The sequence below is a fragment of the Eulemur rufifrons genome, chromosome 2 (genome assembly GCF_041146395.1).
Source record: "Eulemur rufifrons isolate Redbay chromosome 2, OSU_ERuf_1, whole genome shotgun sequence".
NCBI lineage: Eukaryota > Metazoa > Chordata > Mammalia > Primates > Lemuridae > Eulemur > Eulemur rufifrons.
Genome location: NC_090984.1, coordinates 47,286,143 through 47,307,269, shown reverse-complemented (window position 1 = coordinate 47,307,269; position 21,127 = coordinate 47,286,143). Strand labels below are relative to the sequence as shown.

At 37.3% G+C, this 21,127-nt stretch overlaps 1 protein-coding gene across 3 annotated transcripts in view; it reads right to left on the bottom strand.

Moving 5' to 3' along the window:
- SPG11 (SPG11 vesicle trafficking associated, spatacsin) overlaps nt 1–21,127 on the bottom strand; it is a 76,939-nt gene that overhangs the window by 30,872 nt on the left and 24,940 nt on the right. For all 3 annotated transcript variants that reach the window (XM_069483942.1, XM_069483962.1, XM_069483952.1), the window contains exons 10-20: nt 20,725–20,900; nt 18,796–18,972; nt 16,519–16,590; nt 16,113–16,240; nt 15,655–15,830; nt 14,363–14,576; nt 10,796–10,999; nt 9,013–9,119; nt 7,058–7,203; nt 5,444–5,605; nt 3,386–3,452 (exon numbers count right to left, since the gene is read on the bottom strand). In XM_069483942.1, the coding sequence (XP_069340043.1) occupies nt 3,386–3,452; nt 5,444–5,605; nt 7,058–7,203; nt 9,013–9,119; nt 10,796–10,999; nt 14,363–14,576; nt 15,655–15,830; nt 16,113–16,240; nt 16,519–16,590; nt 18,796–18,972; nt 20,725–20,900 (1,629 nt within the window). The remainder of the gene's footprint in view (nt 1–3,385; nt 3,453–5,443; nt 5,606–7,057; nt 7,204–9,012; nt 9,120–10,795; nt 11,000–14,362; nt 14,577–15,654; nt 15,831–16,112; nt 16,241–16,518; nt 16,591–18,795; nt 18,973–20,724; nt 20,901–21,127) is intronic.

Sequence of the window (21,127 nt, the reverse complement as noted above, 5' to 3'; positions counted from 1 at the left end):
TTTCTATATATATTTTTAGTTGGCCAGATCATTTCTTTCTATTTTTAGTAGAGACGGGGTCTCGCTCTTGCTCAGGCTGGTCTCGAACTCCTGACCTCGAGCAATCCACCCGCCTCGGCCTCCCAGAGTGCTAGGATTACAGGCGTGAGCCACCGCGCCCGGCCTAGCTAAATTTAAAGTTCCTCTGTGCTCCAGAAAACAGCAGGAAAAAATATTTTCTCTTTTTAGAGAAATTTGAAGTCAGAAGATATTTGGCTATGAGTACAGTCGTCCTTCAGCATCCACAGGGGATTGGTTCCAGGATACCCCTAGATACCAAAATCCATGGACATTCATGTCCCTTTAAAATAGCATAGTATTTGCACATAACCTATGTACATCTTCTTATATACTTTAAATTATCTCTAGATTGTTTATAATACCTAATACAATGTAAATGCTATGTAAATAGTTGTTATACTATACTGTTTTATTTGTATGTTTTTTGTGTTATTATTTTTTATTTTTTTTCCCAATATTTTCGATTTGAGGTTGGTTGAATCCTCAGATGCAGAACCTATGGATATGAAGGGCCAACTGTAGTTAGAATGAAATAGCCACTCCTGTCAAGCCCTGCTCTTTAAATGCCTCTTAACCACTTACTACCTATTAAAAAAAAAAAAAGAGAGAGAGGGAGATAAAATAACATTTTGAACTGGTTCCAGGAACCAGTTCTAGAAAACGATGTATATGTTCTTATTTTCAAATGTCAAAGCTTATTTCTGAAATAAAGTTTTATCTTCCCATGGAATTCCAGGGACTTTCACATTGTGACTTCGCTCCCCCCACAAAAAAGACTTGAAGACCTGACAGGTACCTGTCATCTTACAAAGCTATTACTTAACGTAAACTCAACCTTTGAGGTTAAAAACTTGTCATATGATCCTATCTGTATTCTTTGTGAGATCAGAGTGACTCTGGTAACTTATAATTACATATAAAGCTAATCATCTGGCCTGGTGCGGTGGCTCACGCCTGTAATCCTAGCACTCTGGGAGGCCGAGGTGGGCGGATCGTTTGAGCTCAGGAGTTCGAGACCAGCCTGAGCAAAAGCGAGACCCCATCTCTACTAAAAATAGAAAGAAATTATATGGACAGCTAAAAATATATATAGAAAAAATTAGCCGGGCATAGTGGCGCATGCCTGTAGTCCCAGCTACTCGGGAGGCTGAGACAGGAGGATCGCTTGAGCTCAGGAGTTTGAGGTTGCTGTGAGCTAGGCTGACGCCACGGCACTCACTCTAGCCTGGGAAACAGAGAGAGACTCTGTCTCAAAAAAAAAAAAAATAAAGCTAATCATCCATTCATTAAATATTTGCTGAGTACATGTAAGGCATACAGCACTAACGTGTAAATGTGCAAACTTGAGTTTTTTATTCAAATAAGACCATAAGTTTTTTTATAGCAGGTTGGGGCCTAGTGTGGAGACTATATAAGAGAAAACTCCACCTGAAGGGAAATTTTACTCTGGCCTGCAGCAGAAGCCAAGTCACCAGTCTTCTTATATCCCTATTCAGTGGTAAAACCATATGGAAAAAGAAATAAACATTCTAGTTAAATACAACTTTCCAATTTTATAAGTATGTATTATGTTGTCATGATAACTATTTCATTTACTTTGTGCTTTATTTCCTCAAGCTTGTTTTAAAACTTCTAAAAACCAGGGCCGGGCACGGTGGTTCACACGTGTAATCCTAGCACTTTGGGAGGCCGAGTTGGGAGGATCGCTTGAGGTCAGGAGTTCGAGACCAGCCTGAGCAAAAGTTAGACCCCATTTCTACAAAAAATAGAAAAATCAGCTGAACATGGCACCACATGCCTGTAGCCCCAGCTGCTCGGGAGGCTGAGGCAGAAGGATCACTTGAGCTTAGGAGTTTAAGGTTGCTGTGAGTTTATGATGACACCACTGCACTATAGCCCTGATGACAGAGTGAGACCCTGTCTCAAACAAACAAACAAAAACTTCTAAAACCCAGGCAGGGAACATACCTTCAACTTCTCTGTTCCCCTACCATACATGGCAGAGTGCTCAATCTCCAAGGGGAGGTCAAGATGCTGGCTACGTGATGAAGCTGGAGCTATCACAACAGGACAGAGGATTCTGTCTACTCTCTAGTAACTTCATTGAGATTAGAAAGGTATTTTCGGCCGAGCGTGGTGGCTCACGCCTGTAATCCTAGCACTCTGGGAGGCCGAGGTGGGCGGATCGTTTGAGCTCAGGAGTTCGAGACCAGCCTGAGCAAGAGCGAGACCCCATCTCTACTAAAAAATAGAAAGAAATTATATGAACAGCTAAAAATATATATAGAAAAAATTAGCCGGGCATGGTGGTGCATGCCTGTAGTCCCAGCTACTCGGGAGGCTGAGACAGGAGGATCCCTTGAGCTCAGGAGTTTGAGGTTGCTGTGAGCTAGGCTGACGCCACGGCACTCACTCTAGCCTGGGCAACAGAGTGAGACTCTGTCTCAAAAAAAAAAAAAAAAAAAAAAAAAAGAAAGAAAGGTATTTTCTTTGACAGTGCAATAAACGTTACGTTTTTGGTACTCAGCAAATATTTACTGAACATCTATTACAGGCCTGGCACTGCACTGGACTCTAGACACTAAGTGAATTCAACATATCAAAATTTGAACTTATAAAGTGGATATACTAAAAATTCATTTTTATGTATGTTAATAAATATTTATGGGGTAATACTAAGTACAAAATACTAATGCAAAGCCTAATTTAGAGTAATATAGACAGAGCCACCACAGGTAACATGATATTAAAGGTTAACTCTAAGCACAGAGGTAAAAGAAAAATAGAAAAAACAGAGTTTAAGAAGAGCACAAGAATCAGAGAAATTCTTGTGGTCTACAGAGAATAGCAATGTGTGTGCATCTGGTACTTAATATGTGAGAGCTTTTTAAGTGCCTTGCCTCCTTTCATTCTCACAGTACTGTGTGAGGTGGTCACTGTTATTAACCTTAATATATTGGGAATTGAAGAGAGGTTATATGGCAATTATATGGCACAGCCAGGATTTGTTTAATGCTGACATCTATGCTTTTATGCCACTATATTGAAAATGAAGAGGGATTTTTGGAAAGGGAGAAATATAAGCAAATAGGTACACATTGCATTTCCCAGCAAGAACAGCACTAGTAACCTAATACATTAACTTTTAACTCACAATATGTTTTCAATTCAGTCTCCTGAGAAGTGTTATCTACTGGAAAGCACCTTTATTTTTAAAATAAAAAGCAGTAAAAAAAAAAAAACTGGATTGGCTTTACATACATTAACTTCTACAACTGACATTGCTAAAATGCTTCTAAAGCAAGAAGTAACCCCGATGACTTACCTCCTATAGCTAGTGTGTTGGCAGACTGCCAGCCAAACAATCTGCTAGGATCAAAGGGCGATAATGACTGTAAAAGGAGAAAAGTCAAACAGAGAAGTTCAGTGATTCTAAAATAAGTAAAGAAAATATATAAAAGGACTTCAGAGGTAGTCTGCTTCCCTTCTCCAAGACAATTTAAGACCTTATCAGTCTGGACATAAATTTTTTGAACACAGCTAAAAACAAAATAGAATATGACATATCTTTCTATCTTAATAAAAATAGAACCGGCTATGTTCCTTTTAAAGACTCTGTTTATGTCAAACTATGTCTACAAAGTCTATTCTCTTTTGGTAGAAGCAGCATAAATTATAATGTCAAACAGGCTTCAGAAATGCTATGGAATCAAAAGTTAAGAGGGCTGAAGACTAGCAAATTATCATATAAACATGAGAAGATGAGCTAAGGGCAGGGCAGGAAAGGAAAGGAAAGGAAAGAGAAAGACAGCTAGAGCAGTGGTTGAAGGCATGTGATGAACAACATCAGTGATGTCAAAGAAGAAATCTTGGACTAAGGTCAAGCCAGTCAGAAAAAGTTTGGCAGCAGGGAGTAGTGGCTGTTTGGAATTTGCTCAGGTCAAAAGTTTAGCAAAGTCTATAAACAGATGGTGGGAGGGTTACAGGAAAAAGCAGAACTATTAAGTCAGAATTTGGATGGCCAAGGAAAGAGCAGCTTTGATTTAAAATTAAGGGAGAATTTGTGGTATATTAAAGAAGGAATACTTTTCCTAAAATAACTACTAAAAAATTAGATCAGTCAACTTGAAAACAGAACAAGCAACAACCTGAAACCACTATATTTCAAGGTGATCCAAACCATTTTAGGTAGTGAAACTATGTTTTTATATAATCCACTTATAGTTTATACCAGTGCTACTCAAAGTGCTGGTTTGTGATAAGACACTTGCATGAGTATAAATTCACCATACTGCTTCCTTCTTCAACAAAGTATTACAAAAAAAAAAAACAAAACAACCCTGCTGAACTAAACTAAACCCTGTGACATAGTAGATTTACATTCTGGCACAAGGTCCTAATCTCACTGCATTCCAGCAACAAATAGTTTTCAGGGACTGGCACCCATCTGCTGACCACACTTTTGAGTGGTACCAGTCTACCCCTAAGAATTCTTCCATTAAAGTAAGAGAGATTTTGTCTTTCTAAAAGAATTATAGAGTTTATGCTGAATTGAAGACACTACGAGAATATGTGTACCCCGGGAAAAAAAGGAAAAATCTTTTGAAATAAGCAATGAGCAAAAGAAGGTGTTCTTAACTGAGGATCCCTGAATCCCTTTAAAATATAAGCAAAATTATATGCATATGTGTAATTTTTTCAGGTAGAAGGTTCACAGTTCTTTCACATTCTTAAGAAGTCCTTCCCTGAACAGATTAAGAAGCATTGATTTAAACAGCCCCGATTCACTCAAAAGAGACGGACACAAATTATCAGTGGCAGAATGGAGCAGCTTTTGATGAAAGCAGTGGACAAGTATGTTGGTCAACTGTCTGTCTGCTCTCTGATCCACTTCCACCCTTTCCACTCTGCTCTGCATTGCAGGGGACTGCATTTCCCAACCTCCCTTGCTCTTTGGCTATCATATAAATACAGACACAAGAGACACTATGGAAGGTTAAAGGTGGGAAAAGAGAAGAAGCCAAGATATTTTTCCCCTTCTTTGTTTTCCTGGGGTATATCCTCCAAGTTCCTAGCCGTACACTCTATGTTCCCAGTTCCCACTAGGCGGCCTAGTTGCAAAGTTTAGCTACCAGACAGAGATGGCTCCAGCTTCTGGGTTCTGATAACACCACTTTCTCGCACTGTTCTTGCAGCCTTAGGGGTGCTGACGACTTCCTGTTTTGCTGATTTTTGGGTTTTCTCACCATCACGTTTGATTTCTCCATTCTATTATGCTGTATAATTCCCTATGTTAAATGCCCTCCTAGACCTAGAGTGGTTTCTGTTTTTCTGGCTGAACTTTGACTGATACACCTAAATACTGGCTACCTAAATACTGTACCTGAATAAGGTGGTAGAGTGTAATATCAGGTGGAAGGACAGTAGGAGCAGTGCACTGTGGGAAGAGAGCAGTTTTTAGCTTAGGGTAAGGAGTTAATGCCATCTTCAGTAGCTGGGGATCCACTTTCTTCACACAGTTCTCATTTTCTTCATTCTGAACAACCTAAGTAAAAAGACAGATAACAGGATGGAAAGAAATGTTTTTCCCCTTCTCAAATTTAAACCTTTGTGAAACAAGATTGGCTTGACAGAGTATGCGGTAGTGAAAACAGCATTGTACATATAGTCATAAGTTAACAGTTCTAGTTCTGGTTCTAAGACAAACTAGCTGTGTGACCTTGGACTAGATATTTAATATTAGGCCTCAGTTTCCTCATATGCAAAGTTAGGAAGCTGAGCTGAATCAGTGGTTTTCAAGCTGGATATGGAGAAACTTTGAAAAAAGGCTCTGCTACTACAATGTTTAAAATATTTAAATATTAAATATGAAATTAAATATTAAATAGTAAATATTTCTAAAGATTTTAAAATGGCTAGACTAGATGACTTCCCTCTGAACTTTGAAGTTATTCTCCGATTCTTAATTTCTAACAGATGATTAAAAATAAAGGAAGAAATAACCATGTAAGTTAAGGTATATTACAACAATCTACAAAAGGTGGCATTAAGTTAAGCTAGCATCAGTAATAAACTTTTGAAGATTAGATATTAAATGGCATTCTTAAGTTCCCTCTAAACAGGCACACTAAACTTTCAAAAAGGAAAGATGGGCAAATTTCCACTATATCACTAGATCCCTCAATAGAGGTCGGGTTTTTTGGTTTGTTTTTGTTTTTTAAAGATGGAGTCTTGCTTTGTCATCCACGCTGGCTGGAGTGCAGTGGCATGATTATAGCTCACTACAACCTTGAAGTTCCTGGGCTCAAGTCATCTTCCTGTCTCAGCCTCACTTCTCATCCCAGTGAATAGCTGGGACTACAGGCATAGATAGCCACCATGCCCACCTAATTTCTTTCTTTCTTTTTTTTCTCTTTTTTAAGAGACTGGGTCTCCCTCTGCTGGTCTTGAACTCCTGGCCTCAAGCAATCCTCCCACATAGGCCTCCCAAAGCACTGGGATTACAGGTGTGAGCCACCAAATCCAGCCCACAATAGAGTTTATATTGGTAGCTAAAGATTATGGTTTCCTTTTGACCTCTCTAAGAGGGCAAATAGTAGAGAACTACGCTCAAGCCACAGATCTGAAGTATGTTTACTCCCAGAAGCAATCAGACCCTAATTCTATCCTGAAAACAAACCTGGAATATTATAAAACAAACTAAAGGGAAAAAAGAATCTCTGTATAACTTGTCTACTCCCTTTCAACTTAAGATGTGATAGAAAATTTTTAAATTCACCCTTGTTTTATGCTCTTTAATGAAATACTTGAAAGTGGTTATATTTTAATATCAATGGAGATCTAGACAGTCCACAGTTATTTCTGCTAAATTTAAAATCAGTCCAATTTTTTTTTTTTTTTAAGGCCAGGTGAGGCCAGGACACTGCACATGCCCGTCATCCACCCCGGCAGGCCCCCACAAAATCAGTCCAATGTTGCCATAAAATTCTGTCCGTACCTGGCTGACACCCCCAGGAGCATACATGGTAGTAGCTAGGGCCAGGAGGGTATGTCCTTCCAATAGCATACTGCTTACACTGGCCTGATTGGTGGGAATCAAAATCTTAGCATTTGCAAGGCTAGCCTGAAAGATCAGTTTGGGATCTGGAAAAGAAAAGAGTATGTTTTTCTCATTGAGAGGGATAAATACTAATTAGGAATTACAATATTCTGAGAAAGAAAAGTAATTTTTAACTCTATCCACAGTAAGAAGGACTGAGTTTAAAAGCAATGGGAAGACATCACAAAGGGAAAAAATGAAAGATCTGTCTACATAAAAACTTCTGTCCAAATAAAAAGAATTGAAAGGTAACAATGAACTAGGGGGGACAAAGAATCACACCAAATGACAACCTAATGATTAACATCCTCGACAAAGAGCTCATACAAATCAATGCCAAACACACAAATGGACAAACTGACTCCAACAGATAAATGGGCAAAAGAAATAATCAATTTACAAAGAAAGAAATATAAATGCCTGACACATAAGAATACATAATTCACAACAAAGAGATGCAAATTAAATAATTAGATGCCATATATCATCTATCAAATCAGTAATAATTTTTAAAAAATCATCATCATCAAGCACTGGAGCTAGTCAGAGTGAGTAGAGACTGAGACTTATGGATAAGATGGTACAAATCCCTTGGCAAGCAATCTGGCCTTACAGCAAGAACCTTCAAAACATGTACAACCGTTGACCCAATAATTTTATATCCAGAAAACTATCTGTATTAAGGAATAATCTGAAACAAGGACAAAAATTTTACATTCAAATATATTCAAGACTATTAATTATAATAGGAAAAAACTGAAAAGTCTTATTGCCAAAATATGAGAGCACAGTAAATTAAATAAAGGCATATCCATATAATAAAATATTATGTAGAAATTTAAAATTGTCATTGTCTCTAAGAATGCAGGAAAATTCTTATGTTCTAATATCACACACAAAAAAACAGTATTACAAAAACATAGATGCTCTTGTATCCCTAGCACTTATAATAGTCTATCATACGGTAGAGACTCAATAGATACCTGTTGGATGAATGAAATACAATACAGACTAGGTTAAAAAAAAAAAAAGGCACAGGGAAGATAACTGGATAAAAATACATTAAAATATTATTAACAATTATCTGTGGGTGCTTATCTTCCTAGGTACCTAGGCTATCTACCTATGGCAGTGTTACCTTCTTGGTGGTTGTCTATGGCTTCTAATTTTTTTTTTCACAACAAATATATATTACTTTATAATCAGCACCCAAAAACTAGAAACAAAAACCCACATTATGAAAAAATTCTGCATATGGAGAAAAACTGGGCATTACATGTAATTGAAAGACTGGATGCTGACATCCTTTGCCTTGTTTAGTCATTCAGCTTGTCCCCTTCCCCGTGTCTCTCGGATAATACCAGTTGAGTCCTCAGGAGTAACAGGGCTTTTCTGATTATAACCAGAGCAAGGCTCTACATCAGCAGCTCCATTACAGAGGACACGCCACACATACTGTGGATTTTCTTTCACTCCATTTGGAGATCCTCACTAAAAGATTCAAAGCAGCCATCTGGAATACAGAGTACTTCTTCACAGAAAAGGGGTGTCAATCTATCAGAGAGCAAGAATTCAGTCCATGATAAACTGGCAGGGTGAGAGAAACACAAACAGAACGGAGCACAAGGCCAAGGAGGGGGAAGAGGATACAACCACACAAGCTCTCTACTCCAGGTCTAGCTTTTCTCGGCTGAAAAGAGGCTAACCATTTTGGTCTTCTTTAAGTAAAGCATGAGCCTAGATTATAGTCAGATATTTGACTACAGCCAAATAATTTATTTAAAGAGTTCACAAGTTTAATACCATTCAACAGACCAGTTATTTACCCAAAGCAAGTTTTTGTGTTAAATTACCTGTTAAATTACCAGAAACTTGTCGACATTGAACTAAAAATTCAAACCAAGGGTACACTTCATGTAACTCCTTTTTTTCCAAAAAGGGACAATTTTCAGGACTAAGTCTGTATACAAAACAAAATAAAAAAAGCCCTCTCTGATTAACGTGTAAGACAAACAGTTGCAACCATATTTGCTCAGGTGATAACTAGCATTTAAAAAAAGAATCTTGTTCAGCTGTCAATGGCACAAAAAATATATATGTATATATAAATTTAAAAAATAAAAAAAGGATCTTGGAGTTAAAAGTAAATATAACACAAAATACTCCCATTCTTGTGTTGTATTTTACATATTCCTTATTATCTGGAAACAAAATTTTAGAGACATCATGTATGTTCACTACCATGATGAAATTTTACCAACTCTGTATAAGATTAACAAATACCTTGAACTTTAAGATACTTTATATTTTATTGGTTTTTACAACAAAAACTTTTTAGCATTTTCAAACTTAATAAGGGGTTTTTTAAACTTTTACAAAACTATAGGGAGGCCAGGACTGAGGAATTAAGGCTCAGAATAGGTACTTAGAAAATATGGCTCTTAAATTTGTTCTCTCGCCAGTAGCTTTGGAGAAAACATTTTTGTGTCTAAGTAAGCCTCAATGCTATGAACCAAAAATACATCTTTGAACTCCTAGTTTTTACAACACACACACACATATCTTCTCTATTAGCGTACAAATGTGGCTTCCAGAATCAAACGTAAGTAGAATTAAATCTGGCTCTGCCACTTATTAGCTGTGTGCCTTAAGCAAGGTACTTAGTCTCTCCTCAAAGTCTCAGTTTCCTTACTGGTGAAATGGAGATAGGAGTTTTTGTGAAGATTAAATGAGATAATGCTTATATAGCACTTAGCTTAGTGCCAACAGCATTATAAGCATTCATATTTTAGAGACTACTTCTATTATTGTTGTTAATACTGATTTAATAGCAATTAACACTGGCCACAGATGTGATTCTGCAGGTTGACCGTAGATAGATACATACTGATGTATCTTTCTCTGTGTCTATATAACTATAAATATTAGAGCATATCTAATACACCTTGCAGTGGCTATGAAATCAAAGTTGTTTAGTATTCTCCTGGTAATGAAAGTATCAAAGAATTCCAAGTGAATCTTTAGAATCTTCCTCTCAAAGTTTTTTTATTTTTTTTTTAGAGATAGGGTCTCACTCTGTGGCCCAGGCTGTAGTGCAGTGGCCCAATCATATCTCACTGGCCCACTGCAGCCTCCAACTTCTGGGCTCAAGTGATCCTCCCACTTCAGCCTCCCAAGTAGCTGGGGCTACAGGCACGTGCCATCATGCTCAGCTAATTTTTAAAAAAATTTTTTGTACAAATGGGGTCTCTCCATTGCCCAGGCTGGTCTTAAACTCTTGGCCTTAAGCCATCTTCCCGCCTAGGCCTCCCAAAGTGTTAGGATCACAGGTGTGAGCCACCAGGCACTCAGCCCCTCTCAAACATTTTAAAGCATTTCTTCCGTTATTATTCTAATGTCAAGTTACTTAAATGGTTAAGAGAGATATCACAAAATACCACCAAAAAAACACATAAGCATTTAGTTGAATGTAGCATTTAACTTAAAGATGTACTATTTGTTGGAGTGGGGGAAACTACTTCAAAAAGATCAGTATTCCTCATATGAATGCTTAACATTTCCTAAAGTCACTCAGCGGTAATATGGAAAAGGAAACTTGAGAACCAGCTCAAAGACAAATCAATTCTCAGTACTCACTTGTAACAGTCGAGATAGACATAAAGAAGATGCTGCAGACTGTGTTCCAAACAATAGAGAATGAAGTGAGAATGGAAATCCCAACCTTCTTTGGTCTTGTAGTTTTGAACAGGGAGGGTATCTTGTATCACACCCCCGATACGGCTCATTCTTAGGAGGAAGCATTCAAAGTCTTCTAATTCAGATGCAAGAAAAATCTCACTCCTATTGGGTAGGTTTAAGGGATGGCAAGTTAAAAAGTTACTAGGTTCAGAGCAGACGAAATCATTTCCATTGTTTCAATCTCAATTACCTAAAAATCAGTATTTATAAATTAAGGCTGTATATTTAATATGTTACTCTATAAATATGTTCTAAGATACATATTTTGCTAGTTTCCAATAAAGGTTTCTGCTCCATTACAGTATTTAAAAGTAGTAATGACAGTCTCAAATTATCTTCACTATTTCAAAAACCTAAACCAAGCTATTGATATTTTTTGGTTTTTGACCAGAACTGTACAACCCCATACAGCAACAGTAGTTAGCTCTTGAAGCTTGATGCTCTGAGCACATCTGAGAAATTCACCAAACTACCCAAACAAAATGAAGAAGCTGGAGCAGAATAACTTAAACAAACTACTCAATAAGAATAGAGGTTGGCATGTATATATTACTTCTTTAAAATTTACTGTTAAATACATCATATATACCATGAAAAGGAATAGTACAGAATATATATGCCTGCAAATGGGAGTTTAAAAAAACACCAGGTAACCACCACCCAGATTATAAAACATTATACCTTTGAGGCCCTTGGTGTATTCCTCCCCCACTGCATGTCCTTTGCTACCCCCAGAGGTAATCACTATCCTGACTTTTGTGATAACCATTCCCTTACATTTATTCATGGTTTATCCCCCATATATGTAGCCCCAAATAACATATGGTTTGATTTTTGCCTGTTTTGAACTTTATATATAAATGGAACATTCTGGCTGTATTGTTCTCTACCTTGTTTCTTCTACTCAACATTGTATGATTTATCTGTGTTGATACCTGTGGCTATAGTCTGTTAGTTTTCATTGTTATATAGTGTTCCATTGTATGAATATACTACCTTTTATTTATTCACTCTACCTTTGAAGGTCATTTTAGTTATTTCTAGATTTTGGGTAAAATAAATTTGCATTTTCATAAGTACACATGAGAAAGAACATCTTTTCATACGTTTATTGGCCATTTATGCTTCTTTTTTTGTGAAATGCCTATGTGCTGGTATCTTTCCCCTCAGAACCAAGCTTTACTCTTCTCTAGCCTGCTCTGTGTTCCCAAAGGCTTACCCATGTGGGCTACACCACAAGATTATAGTGCCCTCAGACTTGTGTTTTGGTTCATCCTATGGGAGGGTCCAATCAGAAGATAAGAGTCAGAAAGAAGGGGCTGGGCACTGTGGCTCATGCCTGTAAATCCTAGCACTCTGGGAGGCCAAGGCAGGAGGATCACTTTAGCTCAGGAGTTTGAGACGAGCCTGAGCAAGGATGAGACCCCGTCTGTACTAAAACCAGAAAAAATTAGCCAGGAGTGGTGGTGCTCACCTGTAGTTCCAGCTATTAGAGAGACTGAGGCAGGAGGATCAGTTGAGCCCAGGAGTTTGAGGTTGCAGTGAGCTGATGACACCACTGCACTCTAGCAAGGGTGACAGAGCAAGACTCTGTCTCAAAAACAAAGAAAAGTCAGAAAGAAAGGAGGATACTCTGCCTCTCTGTGCTGGGTGACTGCAGGTTGGCTGACAACTTCCACTAAGGGCCACAATTCCTGCCAGGCAGCTCCCTTGGTCTCAGTAACTGTTCTTCCTTTGCCCCTTCAAGCCTTTTAGAAACCATACCCTAGGATTCCCAAGGTCATGAAGATGCTCTCCTATAGCATCTTCCAAAGCTTTACAGTTTCACATTTGACATTTAGGTGTTAAAAATCTACCTGGAATTTATTTAATGTATGCTATGAGGTAGTGGGTCCAATTCCATTTTCCCCCAAATCTAGCTATTCAGTTACCCCAGGTCCTAGTGTCAAAAAGATAATTCCTTCCCCACTGTTCCACAGTACCACCTTTGTCATATAGAAAAGGATCATGTATAGGTCTCTTTCCATGCTCACCCTTCTCTTCTGGTCTATTTGTATGTCGCTGAACCAATACTTCCACTGTCTTAATTGCTATAACTTTAGAATAAGATTTGGTATCTGGTAGGACAACTTTTCAGGGTTCATCTTGATCCTCTACATTTCCATATAAATATTTACAATCAGCTTGTCATAATCTACAGAAAAGACTTGCTGGGGCTTTTATTGAGATTGCACTATATCTAAAGGTCAAGAAGACCTTTGGGAAGAACTGATATCAGGCTTGTCTTGATCCAAATCTAAGGAGAATGATCACAATGTTTTATCATCAAGTATGGTAAAACAGCTTCCAGCTGTTGGCTGGTAGGATTTTTTTAGATGCCTCTTTTAAGTGAAGGGAGTTTGTATCTATTCTTAGTTTGCCTAATAGTTTTTATCATAAATAGATGTTGAATTTTATCAAATGCATTTCTGGATCTAACAGGGTGGTATGATATTTTACTTTTAATCTATTAGTGTAGTATATTTCATTAATTCACTAACTTCATAATTCATAAACTATGCATATATTAGCTTTTTAAACCCAATACTAAACAAAATATCTGATAAAACATACAAATTCTATAACATTTTACTTTTAGTAAACAAGAGCATTTAGTGCAACGGAAAGAAGAGTGAATAGAAAGTCAGTGGGGTTAAAGGACTCAAGTCTGTAACTAATTGGCTTGGGCAAAGCTCTTAAGTTCTCTGGATCTGACTCTCCGTATCTTTAAGTTGGGTAGAACAACACAGCTATAAGTATACCCACAATAAGCAGAAAATAACACATATGAAATAGGTTTAAGAAACTTAAAAAATTAACATACATGTTATTAACTTTCCTTAAAATATTTCAATAGCTTAGGAAGATAGATTAGATTCAGCCATATGAAATTATTGATATTCAACCATTTCTGACCCACACAAATGTCAAGTTCATATGGTTCAATCTAACAGATTTTTAGAAATGAACTAAGGTTTAAAATTTGCACTTACTACTTCAAGAGCTTCTTCTTACTATTTTTTAACTCAGCAGTCCTCCTTAGTTCAAGGCCATACATGGCACATGGGTGCAGTGATAACATGGAGACGAGTGTGAGACAATTACAGGATACTAAAGTATACTCATTTCAGCTCTTGCCACTTGTTCCTTATAGCACTATTGACAAGGGCAGTACACCAAAGCACATAGAATGTTTTGGGAAGAATCTATATCCAGAATTTGAGAGCCTATCCACTACCACATGTTAAATGTATATGACTTTAAAACCTCAGTATAAGATAATGCCCTTTAAATTTTATAATAATATGAAACAACACTGTATTAGATTTATGGCATTTCAAAGGAAAACCAATACCATTATTTTTTATTGCTCTTCTCTTTTATTCTTATTCTTCCCACTGGGGATTAGTTCAACAGTTACAATACCTGGCCAGCTTATCTAAAATTTCATTCCTCATGTAGCTGTTGCAGCAAGTATTCTGATTAATAACATCAACAGTCAGAGGGGGCCACTTGTTCTGTTGAAGTGAAGCATAATTATCCTGGGTCTGAAATTCTCCAATCCACGAGATAATGCTTAACCAATCATGGCGAGCTGTGAGGTACCTCCAGAGGGCTTCAGGGGAATATGACTTGTATGCTACATGAAGAATAAAACACATTTTAAAACAGTAATGAATTATGTTTATTGACATGAGACTCAACACTGAATTAACTACTGAGTAAATATAACAATCTGGACATAAATATTGATATATGAATTATTCAGGTCCTCTGCTTCTTTTACTATTTTACTCTTTTGTGTTGTTCATTTTATAATCAATACCATAGCCCAAAGAAGAGCTAAATGTTGTTTCTCATTACTATGGTGGTTAAAATTAAACTTGGGGCCGGGCGCGGTGGCTCACGCCTGTAATCCTAGCACTCTGGGAGGCCGAGGTGGGCGGATTGTTTGAGCTCAGGAGTTCGAGACCAGCTTGAGCAAGAACGAGACCCCATCTCTACTAAAAATAGAAAGAAATTATATGGACAGCTAAAAATATATATAGAAAAAAATTAGCCGGGCATGGTGGTGCATGCCTGTAGTCCTAGCTACTCGGGAGGCTGAGACAGGAGGATCCCTTGAGCTCCGGAGTTTGAGGTTGCTGTGAGCTAGGCTGATGCCATGGCACTTACTCTAGCCTGGGCAACAGAGTGAGACTCTGTCTCAAAAAAAAAAAAAAAATTAAACTTGGGTATTGGCTGTGCATTTCATTTATCTGTTCAACCCTTTTCTTCCTTTCTCTTTCCCTTAATATAGATAAAGAAAAACCTTCGGTTGTAATAATAAACATGAATTTGACTCTCTGAATTGCCACTGCGGACTATTCTTGGTTATTCCCCAGCGTGCCAAGGTGATACAGATCCCCAATTTACATAAGAAGAAACTCAAAGACTATTTGAGAAAAACAAAGAATGTTGCTTTGAAGCTGGGATGAAAACTCAGCCTTGAAATCACAATTCATTAAGCCATATGACTTTTTTCTTTCATTATCATATTATAAATCCCTCACAAAAACCTTAAGAGGTTATAATGCAATGACTTAACATTTTTAAAAATCTTCATATTTTCCCCCCAAAAGGAATTCTAAAATAGAGACACATCAAAATATTCAAATACCAATACCTATATTAAACCTCATTCAGTATGTTCATATTTCAGGCTCTCTCACACTTGCCTTCTGGACTTATCTTGGGGAGAAGGATGCATTCTTGCGTTAGTTGATCCCACCACAGAGCCCAATTTAACACAATTCTATGGTCCTGTTTGCTAAATTCATCTTTACAATCATATTTCAGGAATGAATCCAAAACAGATTTGTGCTTGAAAAAATCTTGTTCCTTAATCCAACACCTAAAAACAGTGACATAAATTTTTTTTAATTTTGGAGGAAAAGGCATCATTCCTTTTTATCTGCTCAAGAACTTCCACTTTTTGGGGAACACATAATTCTAATTATGCAAATATTAAAATGACAGGAAATTCTTGAGTCCCTTCTGTCTGATACGAGCTTTATCCTCATGGAGAATGCAGGCATGGCTTCAACATAAGAAACTGGGGCTCACTAACAATTACAAACTAAATACTACTTACAATATTCTTCCAATATTATCAAAAGGGGACTAATGAGACTACCTGGGCAAGGCCTGGATCTGCATATTTTCTTGGAAATGTTCCAGATAAAACTTCTCAACTTGATGCACGAAGTCTATAGTTCTTTTTTCTTTTTCAGAAAAATAACTTTTTTCTTTTAAAATTTCAACCTTGAATAAAAATTAAAGCAGTGACCTCACAAAATTCAAGCACATTTGGAAAAAACATGTCATGAGAGTAAATGCCATTTAAGAATTATATTTTGAAATTTTGAGTTTATATATATTCACACAGATTTTCCTTTGCCACAGATCCTTTAAAAAAGATGAAGGAGTCATCATACTTTACTTACTAAATACTATTAAAATCATTTTAAAGTTTTTCTTCCAAGGTTTTTTCCTACTTTTTCATTAAGGCTTTCTAGAAAATGTAAACTATCTATACCTACCAAAAAGTCCCGTATATTTTTATCAGTTGTATAGAAGCATATCTTGAGCAACTCGTCTTTTACATCAAAGCCCTATAATAAACACAAAAAACAAACAAAAAAAAACTTGCATTTTGTAATGGAAGCATTTTGAACATAAATATACGTAAGATACAGAAATACTCTATTATAGACATGTATCCTGTTAGAACTCCACAGCTTTTCTGCTCTTGTGAAAATTCGTTTTTCTACATTTCTTATAATATTTACTGCCTATCCATAAAGTCCTTAAGCATTTTATCAGAGCAAAGGCAACACACAGAACAATTTAAGGTAACACCAGGCTACCACAGTACCAAAACTATAGCAATGTGCTATGATGATTCACTTGAAAACAAAGGTCAACATAAACAACCACCTATTACATACATAGCTCAATGCCTCTGCACTTCCACATGGGCAAGACTCCAACCATGCAGATTAGGGGCAGATCTCAGCTTAGTCTGGGAGTCCTACTTCTAGGACTCCCCTTTCTCACATGAAGTAAAACCATGGAGCAGAAAGCCCCAACAAAGGCATAATCTACTGGAAAGTTCAAATGGAGATGTAAGGGGTCACATGAACAATATAGAATGCCCTCCAATAAATAATGAGGTTCTACGCATGCTTTGACATGTGTGAAATCTTCTATGAGAAACACTGTCTCCTAATCAAAGTGCCAGGTCTAAAAGAGAGCAGATGATGGACACTCCACTTAAAAATCTCTTCAAGAGATATGGAAACAACTTGTGCTCCCCGATAGATAAATGGATAAAGAAAATGTGGTATATATTTACAATGGAATATAATTCAGCCTTAAAAAAGAAGGAAATCCTGGCCAGGCATGGTGGCTCACACCTACAATCCTAGCACTTTGGGAGGCCAAGGCAGAGGGATTGCTTGAGGTCAGGAGTCCAAGACCAGCCTAAGCAAGAGCAAGACTCCATCTCTACAAAATTAAAAAAAATTAGCCGGGTGTGGTGGTACACACTTGTCCCAGCTATTTGGGAGGCTGAGGCAGGAGAATTGCTTGAGCCCAGGAGTTTGAGGTTGCAGTGAGCTATGATGACACCATTGCATGCTAGCCCAGGCAACAGAGTGAGACCCTGTCTCAAAAAAAAAAAGAAGGAATCCTGCCATTTTCAACAACATGGATGAATTTGGAGGACATTAAGCTAAGTGAAATAAGCCAGATACAGAAAGACAAATATTGCATGATCTCACTTACATGCAGAATCTAAAAAAAAAAAAAGTTGAACTCACAGTAACAGAGAGTAGAATGATACTTACCAGGGGTTGGGGGATAGGGGAAAGTAGGAGATACTGGTCAAGAGTGCATACTTTTAGTTATAAGATGAATAAGTTCTGCAGAACTATGTATAGCATAGTGACTAAAGTTAATATCATAACAATACATTGTATACTTGAAATTTTCTAAGAGAGTAGATCTCAAGTGTTCTCCCCACATATACATACATGTAACTACATGAGGTAATAGATAAATCAATTAGCTTGATTGTGGTTATCTTTTCACAATGTACACATATATCAAAACATCATGTTGTATATTTTAAATGTATACAATTTTTGTCAATCATATCTCAATAAACCTGGGGGGGGGATCTCTTCAAGAAAGTTCTCAGAGACCAGGTGCGGTAGCTCACGCCTGTAATCCCAGCCCTTTGGGAGATCAACGCAGGAGGATCACTTGAGGCCAGAAGGTTGAGACCGGCCTGAGTAATGCAGTGAGACCTTGTCTCTACAAAAAATAGAAAAATTAGCCAAGTGTGGTGGTGCACACCTGTAATCTCAGCTACCTGGAAGGCTGAGGCAGGAGGATTGGTTGAGCCCAGGAGTTAGAGGTTGCAGTGAGCTATGATTATGCCACTGTACTCTGGCCCAAGCAACAGAGTGAGACCCTGTCTACAAAAAAGAAAAATTAGCTGGGGGTAGTCGTGAGCACCTGTAGTCCTAGCTACTCAGGAGGCTGAGGCAGAAAGATTGCTTGAGCCCAGGAGTTTCAGGTTGCAGTGAGCTATGATCACACCATGGCACTCTAGCCCAGGCAACAGAGCGAAACCCTGTCTCTAAAAAAAGGGGGGAAAAAAAAGTTCTCAGCACCAAAATATTTTTCAGTATTGTTAATTTCATTCTTAGTTTGTGACACAACTATGACTACAAATTTGTATAGTACCTAGAAATTTTATAGTACCTAGAAATACATATTAAGACTAAGACCAAACAGATCACACCACTCACCATATTCTTCAAAAGTTCAGAGGCTTCCTTTATATTTTTCTTTTTTAAATTGTCAAAGACCAAACCTAGGCCTATTCTGATCAGCTCCTCAAGTCTTTGAGCAGAATGACCATTAATCCTGAAGAAAGTCTGTGCCTCTGGTATTTTGTTGTTTAAAATGGCATTGGCAATAACTTCCTAGGAAAAGGAAGAAAGACATTGTCTTTTAAGTTCCTTTTTATTTCCTTATTACATTATCAACATGGGACTTACACATTTATTGAGCACCTAACTAAGGGACTTTTACTGAAAATCTACTACCAGATGTGGAACTAGGCCCAGGGGATATAAAGCTGACCAAAACACAGACCCTGCTCTCTAGGAGTTCACAGTTTGGTGGAAGACACACAAATAATGCATTGATTATAGTACTATATTATAAGGACTATGATAAAGGTTTCCCATGAGGAACACCTAAAAGGAATGACCAAAAAAACAAAAAAAAGAAAAGAAAAGAAAGAAAGGTTTCCTAGTAGAGGTAATGGATGAGGCAAAAAAATTAAAAACCAGTAAGTGTTCCACATATATATTGAGAAAAGAGGACAGGAGTTCAAAAGAGAGGGAATATCACGTGCAAAGACAAAAAGGAAAGAAACTATTTTAAGTGTTCAGGGAACTCCAAATTACTCAATATAACTGGAGAAAAATCTGGAGAGAGCAGCAGATGAGACTTGAAAGAAAAGCAGAGGTTTCATCATGAAGGGCTTTGCACGTGAGATGGATTTTATCCTGAAATTTACGTGGAGCCACTGAAAGGCCTTAAAAGCAAGAGGTGATATATATAATCAGATATATATTTTAAAAAAAATATCCAGGCAGCAATGTGGAGAATTGACTGAAAGCAATTTAAGCTCAAGATAGTGTGGCATTAGGTTACTGCAATAATCCAAATGAAAAGAAATAATGACATAAACTGAAGATTTAAACCCCCGAGAGAACAGAAAGGAGGCATTCTTAACCTGGGGCTATAAAGGGGTCTATGAACGCCATTAAGCCACGTACAAAATTGTGTGTACACACAAATGCACACATTCACATTCATGTAGCTGGAGACAGGGTCTCCAGAGAAAGCTGTGAAGGAGACAAGAAACAGCAGTCAAAAAAATAGAAGGAAAAGTAAGTACTTCCTGGGTAGAGAATGAATAAGAGGGACAAAAAAATGCAGTCACACCAGTTACTTTCCCAATCCCTCCATCCCAAGAACAGCCGTCTTGAGAACCTGACAGCATCTCAACCTTATCACTTTCACTCCTTATTGATAATGATCATCTGTGTTAAGCTATTTTTGCTTTTGTTTTTCTAATACCACTACTCTCCATGTGGGTGAAGGAATTCTTCCAGTCCATAAGTCACACAGAGAGCAGCATATTTTGGTTGTATTAACTTCTACTGAGAAAAGAAAGCCAAAAAGATGGACATAGAAAATTTAACCGGCAAAATGTCTTATTTAGAATTTCAGATAGGACTCAAATTGAGTATACTTCTAAATAATAATGTCATAAAATAAAAATTCCCAAAGATCTTATCGCCAGCAGCAATTCAATTTATTCATAGGTCAGGCAGAATGCATGAGTCCATACAAGGCCCTAGCCAGTGAAGGAATATTCCTAAGACAGTGCCACTTCACATGGTTTTGGGGTTGGGTGTCTATTACTGGATCCAAGTGGGCAGATATGGCATTAAAAGGGGACCTGTGTTCCAAATTAGACAAATGGAGCTTGTAGAAGACATTTAAAGTCATGCCCAGAGACCCCAAAACCTATAAAACTCAAAACCCTTGCCAAAGATTCTAATCACAAGTGTACAAAATCTAAATTTCTATTTTTTCTATTGTTTTCTCAGATCCTTTGAATCTGGCAAATAAAAGAAGTGATAATTACTTGCATTTACCTCCAAGCTGAGTTTCTCCCATGTATCGCTATCCTTTCCTTTGGGGATATTTTCATTTGCATCATATTCATCTATAACATCTGTTAACTTCCAAGGAAACTTCATCATGAAAGTTCGAAGTTCATTAATGTAGCTGGTCAATATGTTCACTCCTTTCTGCAGATGTTCATCTAGCTCTGTGGAAAATACAAATGTGTCCATTCACGTGTGTTTGTGGGTATATGGGTGACCGTGTACATATGTGTGTATGTATATATACATATGGAGAGAGAACATACATATCATGAATTGTCATAAAGAATTCTAGAGAATGCCAAAATTCAAAATTCATATTTTCAAATTTCAAACAGTATGTTTGAGGTTTTTACTATTTACAAGTAGCTCTGTGTTTTAATATAACCCT